Genomic DNA, 7,822 nt, shown 5'->3' on the forward strand with positions numbered 1-7,822 from the left:
TTGAACATAGTAAAGGCAATATACAGCAAACCAGTGGCCAACATCAAACTAAATGGAGAGAAACTTAATTTTATATTTTAAGTTTTATCCTTTAAGAACTTTCAGGTTCTTAAAGATAGGATGAGGGATGAAAACCAGGGTCTCATGGGCTTTAGGCAATTGCTATACCACTGAATAATATCACCACATAATTTTCTTTTTTATTGCCATATATTCGCTGTACATAGACATAAGACAAGTTTATAACATCCTTTGATTATGTTCCTTTATATAATACTATGTCCCTTTGTGGCCATATTATTTTGTGTGACGATAATTAATACAGTGATACTATCCAAGGAAAAATCACTACCAATTCTAATGAAAACTATACTTCTTAAACAAATCTATCACTTCAAATAAACAAGCAATTTGATTTATCATGAAGAGTAGTTATGTATAGCTGATACATATGCACTTGTGTATGGGTTGTCTATATATAATCTTTTTCCCCTCAAGAAATAACCTTCAGATGAGCAATAGGAAATTTTAATGGAGAGCTTTTGATTTTTTTGACTTAAAAATTAATTTGTTGAGAATTTTGTACATCATGTTTTTATCATATTTACCTCTGTCCTTCAACTCTTCCCAGATCCATCCTTCCTTCTCTATTCACACACCTTTGTATACTGCTGTGTTTTTTCTAAATCTGTCAATTGCAGTCCGTGCCACCCCAATATTTTTGGATGTGTGGCCTTCCACTGTAGCATGACTTACTTACCAGGGACTATTCTCTTAAAGAAAACTGGCTCTTTTCCTGGTAGCTATTAATTGCCAATAGTTCCTTGGCTGGAGGTGGGACTCTGCATACTTCCTCTCTCCATATGTTGGGCTTTGGTCCAGGTTAGGTTTGCACAATTCTTGTGTATGCTGTTATAACCACTATGAATTCATATGCGAAACTGTCCTGTTGTATTTGGGAGACACTGTTTCCTTGGAGTCATCCACCACCTTTGGCCTTTACACTCTCCACCCCTTTTCCTCAATGATGCCTAAGTCTTGGAAGGAAGGGATGGGATATGAATTCTTAGACACATTTTATAATTTGTTTTCTTCCATTTCACATACAACATCATATTGCATTGTTACATAAATGTAATCATTTTAAGAAGGAAGGAGAGGGCTTATTGAACATAAATATCCTTTGTGTTGTCTGATTGGACCCTCGTTATTTCATAATAATGTAATTATTTGCACCACAAGTGTAGACAATCTGCATGGATTATCCTAAATATGAAAGAGGTAAAAACATCTTTGTTTTATGAAATGTGTATTACATTTTTTTCTGTCTACAACATTTACCTTCTTGTTAAGGTGAATATTGAACTAGTGCACTTTCTCAGAACTTGTGCTACCTGACTGGAAGAAATATCTCCAGAAGGAATTGCAGACCACCTGTGGTACAAAACATTTCCATGGATAACTAAGAGATGGCAGTATGAGAAATACACACATTTGAACAAGAAACAAATTCACTGGCAGGATAGTGCTGTCAGTGGTGATTTTTGTGTGAGATAAATGTCTTTCCAAAATTTGGTTGGTGGTACTGTACTTTGTTTAGGGAAAAAAACATTTTAGTTTGCTACACTGTAAGAAAAAGTCATGTCAATGGCTTTCTTTCCTCTGTGCATAGACCATTTGAAAGCTAGGTAAGCCTAAGATAGAGATTACATTGAACCTTGAATCAATGAATTATACAAGACAAATAAGAATGTTTTTTCCTTTTAGGTGAAACACTACTGAGGATATTAACCCAGTCCTTGGAGACCAAATTTATGATGAATTGTTGATTATCACCCATAAATGTATAGCAGTACATTATCAAAATCATACTGTTCTCTTCCTGTCCATTTCTGTGCCTTTGGGCCTTTCTGCATAGCTGGTCATCAGATCCTTAGCTAGTAAACAAATTACTTATTGGCCTAAGCCAAGCATCATAAATTAGGTCAGTCATTTGCTAAAGAAACACTGCATCTCAAGTTCAAATTGCTTCTATATGTCCAGTGTTATTAGTCTTCTCTGTCAGCATGGATAATCAAGTGTTTAACTATCAGTCCCTGTAGAATTGATGTCTTTGTTGAAAATGCTTTTATAAGCCACAAAAAGTTTGTCTAATTGAAGTTTGGTCTTGAAATGGTTCCACTCTTGGTAAATATGTACGTTTTCCCTCTGGCTGGTGTCCTTCACTAGAAACTTCTTGATCTATTCCTAGTTTGGAAGGAATGCAGAGACCGTTCTGCTGCTTCTGATCATCTGCATGACCGCACACCTACTTATGAATTTACTTTATGTAAGATGATTAGTTGACATGTTTGTGTCTGTGGAATGAAAACAATGGAAAGAGTGTATATGTATCTATCAATCCAGGAGGAAATAGTGAAGGCAAGAGATGGGAAAGTGTTTGGAAAGATCAAGAAATGCCCTAAGAAAGACCCAAGGTAATATTTTGTACCCATTGCATGCCTTTGTAGTTTGCAGAGCTTACCTTGGAGCAAAAGAGCTATTCACAAGCATGGCCACTGCAAAAATGGCCATATTATTTTTAGATGAGTCCTCAGCATAAATTTAGGAAGGTCTTCTGATCCTATGGATAGAGATGATGGGAGATGGTTTCTATCTTTGAGAGTGTACAGGTGGGCACTAACTTGCAGAGAACAAGAACATCTACAGGGTTTGTACTGGAAAAGTCCTTGCTTCAAAGTAGGCAGTGACTGAGAATAGCTTTGGATGGTCTGTTATCTCTGGCTTATGGTTTAGTTGACAGAAGTCTGTGTGCCAGGCTTCATGTTTTCTCATTAAATGCTAAAAGCCAAGCAGTTCCCATCTCAAAAACCTTCCAGATGGAATATCTGAAAAACAACTTTCTAAAAAATATAATAACATAGAAAGGAAAAAAAAAACGAGTAGTCATTGTTCAGTTGCTCATAGCAATACTATTTTATTGTATGTAAAATGACAGTTTGGAGCTGGTGCCTAAAGCTTGCCTCAAAAGCTTTGTGGGGAGTGTTGATTTCAGGCAGTGTCTTTGTGAGAGCACAGATGTCAGGGAAGAATACATTCCTGGCAGCCACCTGCAAATGTGATCTCTTTAAAACCTAACAAACAGAGAAATAAAGGTGACCTTCTATAGCCTTTCATTTTCATGTCATAGAAGAAACCTTGTCATGGCGTAGTGTTGACAGAACAACTGGGGAAAGGGAGACAAAATCTGCACGAAGGATGAGTTAGTAGGGCTTCTGATGTAGAAAAGTATATGTGATAGTCAGCCGTGCATTTACATGTGTCATAACAGTCAGTTTTTAATTTTCTGTGTAGTATTTTATATTGTGAAATGATGACAGGCGATAGGTTGTTAGTTGTTGTTGTTTTGGTTGCACGGGCTTTTTATTAATGACCCTGTAGGATCTGTGTCTTTTTTTTTTTTTATGTTTAACTGCAGCCCCTCAGTTACTGAATTCATTGTGGGTAATGGCCTGTACACCCTTAGAGGTTCGGGATGTATGATGGGTACCAGTCAGGAAGGGTAGGGCTGTGAGCAAGAGCTTGTAAGGACTAATACTACCCTTGGGAGAGCTGAGATGACAGCTCATTAGCTCCTCTTGCAGGGAAATGCAGCCAAGCAAAGTAAGCTCTTCTGGATGTTGTTTTGCTTTCTTCCTTATGTTTTCAAATATTTGAGCAAGTGGCACAAATGTTACCTCTCAGCATCCTTCTCACATCTTATAGGTCTTTTTTTTTTTTTTTAAAGCATTAGGAACCAAACAAATAATGGTTTTGGTCTTTTATTTTCCAGACAGCACCTGGGGTACATAAAAGATTTTTCCGGAAAGTAAAAAATCTCATTTCAGCATTTCAGAAGCCAGATCAAGGCATCGTAACACCTCTGCAGTTTCCAGTTGAAAAGTCCTCAGCTAGGAATTCACAAGCTACCACAGGTGTGCCTAGCTGCCCAGTTTTGAAAGTGTTGCGGAGTTTTGGGTTTGTGTGTGGGGTGTGGGTCAACCTATTCATAACCACATCATAAACAGGAAGACTCATAAGAAAAAGGTAACAAGGAGGTAGCTGGCGCCAGCCAATCAGGTGAGAGGTAATGAAACAAAGGGGCCATAAGATACTCTAACACACACTTTTCATAAAACTGTAGAACTATTCAAAGTATGGTCCCAGGATATTTTAATCTCTTTATTTCTAGCTTATTGTCCTTCTTCCTCTTTGAAGACAGTAAATACCATTTTACTTCGGTAACCCATGTAAATACAGTTTGAAAGATGGCACAATAAGGTTAGAGCTAGCTCAGTCCCTGCGATTCTGACTTGTGAACTGATGATGTTGAATGAATGAATGAAAAATTTTTATTGTAGCAAAGGAATTCAAATTAGAAACTTGGCTGTTGTACAAGCATGTAGGATTCTCTTGAGCAAAGCTATTTTTCGTGAATGTGTTGAGCTCAGGAGTGAACACACCAGCCAACTGATGTCTCTGTTGTTCTTTTATGGAAAAGGGTTAGTATTTTGTTTTAGGTGAGAAAATGTGTCATGATTGATGCAGTTAATATTTATGATAAACTGAGTTTTTATAATTTTGAGGACAGAGAACCAGGCCTAGGCATAAGTTGATAATTAGACTCAAATGTGAATTAAATTAACAAATAGCTAGCCTTTGAAATAGAAATGTAGATGGAACTTCTAATTTAGAATGCGGCTAACTCTCCTTCCTGTCCAGTACTCTATTCTTATGGCTGAATTTTAAATAATAGCTGCTTGAGGCATAGCATTAGGTTCAATATTACAAATTTGAGTTAAACTATTATTTTTAATACTGAACGACTTTGTCCTGATTTTTTTTTCTTTAGGGAGAAGAGATTCTGATATCTGCCTGAAAGCGCCGTGAAGAAGAGTAACTCACTCTGTACTTTATTTTCAATAATTTAACTATGTGCCAAGCCTTGTATATTGTAGATAATACAGTTCAGCGAGCTGCAAATGCCTTTTAAACACGACTCTAGTCCTGTAATAGCATCTCGCCTGATGTCAAAGCTGCGAGTGGACTTGGTAGATAACAAGTGCTTTAAAGTGTGGATTGGCAAACAGAATCCCCTAGGGTATTTTTAGTTGCTGTATTTACAAATGAGAAACAGTTTAAAAGCACAATGAAGACTTTACACAAGATTAATGTCGATTCTTGCCAAATGTAAATAAAAATAATCTCTTTCTTTTTGGTCAAACGCGGCTTTTTTGTGACTTATTTCATAGATATTGATTTGCAAGCGTCTTGCTTGACTTCATGGTAGCAAGGTGGTTGGTGTGCAGATATAATAGCTGTGGTGCCCGAGGCTTCTTTTGCGATTTATGAAGGTGTGTGCTAAAAGAAGTACTAGATAAAGAGAAAAGACTATTTGTTTAAATTTGAAATCGACCTTCTTGCCTAGAGTTCTTCTGCTAAGACAGTTAAATCTTTGGACTAGTGAGGTGTAGTAGGGTGTACTTTTCATTTCAAGACTTGAGAGGTGGAAGTGGGGCAATCAGGAGTTTAATATTATTTGGCTACAGGACACCCTTCTTCAAAAACAAAATTAGCCCGCAGACCAAACAGGATTTTACAAGCCTAAGTTTTCAAGTAGGCTCTAAATATTTACTGTACTTGATGCTTCAGGTTTTGAAATTGTTAGAGATCTGATGAAATGACACAATGAATTTTTCTTTTTCACATATCTGCGCCCTAGTTGTTTCAACTGCAAGCAGAAATGTCTTTGGAAGGGAACTCTTGTGGCTGCATCTTGTGATCAACTGATCTGTAATTAGGCAACCCTGCAAAAGCTGGTGGTTTCATTAATTTTTAGCGATTCTGAGTCGTGAGAAACCTAAGTAAGAGTTGGATTGTAGGCACTGTTGTCTTTTCCCATTTATATTTCCATGGCTTTTGTGATTGATAGTATTCCAAGTTGCTTCAGGGCTCACAGAATTCATTCACTCAAAGAGCATAATAGGGCACTGGGGGGCATAGAAGTAGAAACACCTGTTTCATGCCTTCAGGCAGTGCACTGTCCTTTTGGACAGGAAAACAGTAAAGGTAAAAACAATGGAAAGAAAATTTTAGAGTCAACAATGACTATAAAAGTTGATACATATGTAAGTGAAGTTCTCAATATGTAGGTACATTTGTATTTCGTGGTAGGATGAATCAGCATAAATACTCTGGTCTAAATCAATAGGAAAACTAATACATTAGAACTCTGAGCTTTCCCTGAATCTTGTGAACTTGGTTAAGAATGCATGAGCTGCCAAGAGACAGGGCTTGGTTTAGTTATGCATCTGGAGCATTTGACATGGATGCTTTGAGTATGCAAAGATGGAGTATGGTGACAGTGACTCACATGGGACAGCTTGTTATTTGTTGAAATAACAGCATCATGAAATTGTAAGGAAGTTAAGTAGTTTACTTTTAAGATAAAACAAAATACATACGTTTAAATACTTTATTTCAAGAGAGGATGTCATGCAGTCCAGGTTGATCTCCAGCTTGCTGTGTAGCTGGGGATGACCTTCACGTTCAGATCCTTCCGATTCCACCTCCTGAATGCTTATATTAGAGGCGTGTGTCACCATACCTGATTTGTATAGCACCATGGCTTTAATCCAGGGATTTGTGCATGCTGGACAAGCACTCTTCCAACCAAATTACACTCTCAGTCCCTAAAACTATTTTTAAAATTATTTAGTTTGAATTTAGATTTCAATGTATGTTTTTAACTCTCCGAAATCTGTTCATTTTGGAATAACTAAATTATGAGCGGTATTTAAGTGCTCCTTTATAAAACTCTGTTTTGAAAATGCTTTCTGAAACCATTAGAGACCTTCACCTTTTAATAAAGTATTTGAAAATTTTATTTACTGAGTTTGTTCTTAAATATTCATTTAAAATACAGAGACAGTCTCATATACATAGTGAGGTCCAGGTCAGGCAGGATTCCATGGAGAGACCCTTTTCCTGTCTCAAAAACAATCAAACAATCAGACAAACAAACACATAGATAAACAAGATCTAGAGACAGTTGCTGTTAATAAATTAAAGCACAGAAGACTATCTTACTTTATTGGAATGAATTCCTGGGAAAGTTAAGAACTTTTCTGATTTTACTAGGTCTGTAAGATAGGAGTAAACAGGGACATCTCAGAAAAACACCAGGAGGCCAGGAATTTCCTTAATAAGATAAGTTTGAGAACTTTAGGAAGGTAGCAGAACTCTCACGAAGGGAAAGGCTAATTAACATTCCTCAGATCACAGGGTGAGAAACTACCTGCAGGTGGGAGCACATTCCGCAGGGTGGACCTTTGTCCATCTTCAGACAAGGATTGCCAGCTCATTTCTCTAAAGACCAATCAGCTTAAAAAGTCACACTGTTCTTCCAATCACATTGTGTCATAATGGCTGCTGCCCTGAAAAATGTATAAAAGCTCACTAAACAAGTTCTGCGGGGTCGCCTCCTTTCCTGAGGGTCAGGGGCTGCCTCAGTGCACTGAAATCAAAATCCTCATGTTCTTTGCATCTATCAGGTTCCATGTGATTCACTCAGGGGGTCTCCAGTAAGCTAAGGCTCATCAGGGTCTTACAGGTCAAACTCCTCCGGTTGGACTTGACTCATCAAGTTGATTCCATTTCTTTTCATTTCTAACACAAGTAATTTTGTTATCTCCCAGTATGTAATGGGTTGCACTTTTACAGAAAGATCACACCCTTATTAGATCTATAGTACTGTGGTAGCCAGGTATACCTTTAAGAAGCC

The 7,822-nt window shown here is 37.4% G+C and overlaps 1 protein-coding gene across 1 annotated transcript in view; it reads left to right on the forward strand.

Moving 5' to 3' along the window:
• The window catches only part of Sh2d1a (SH2 domain containing 1A), a 22,328-nt gene extending 17,065 nt beyond the window's left edge, over positions 1-5,263 (forward strand). Inside the window, exons 3-4 of the mRNA XM_031355051.1 lie at positions 3,833-3,974; positions 4,892-5,263. Of these exons, the coding sequence (XP_031210911.1) occupies positions 3,833-3,974; positions 4,892-4,929 (180 nt within the window). The 3' untranslated portion in view covers positions 4,930-5,263. The remainder of the gene's footprint in view (positions 1-3,832; positions 3,975-4,891) is intronic.
• Positions 5,264-7,822: the final 2,559 nt, after the last annotated feature.

Source organism: Mastomys coucha, chromosome X, assembly GCF_008632895.1.
Source record: "Mastomys coucha isolate ucsf_1 chromosome X, UCSF_Mcou_1, whole genome shotgun sequence".
Lineage (NCBI taxonomy): Eukaryota > Metazoa > Chordata > Mammalia > Rodentia > Muridae > Mastomys > Mastomys coucha.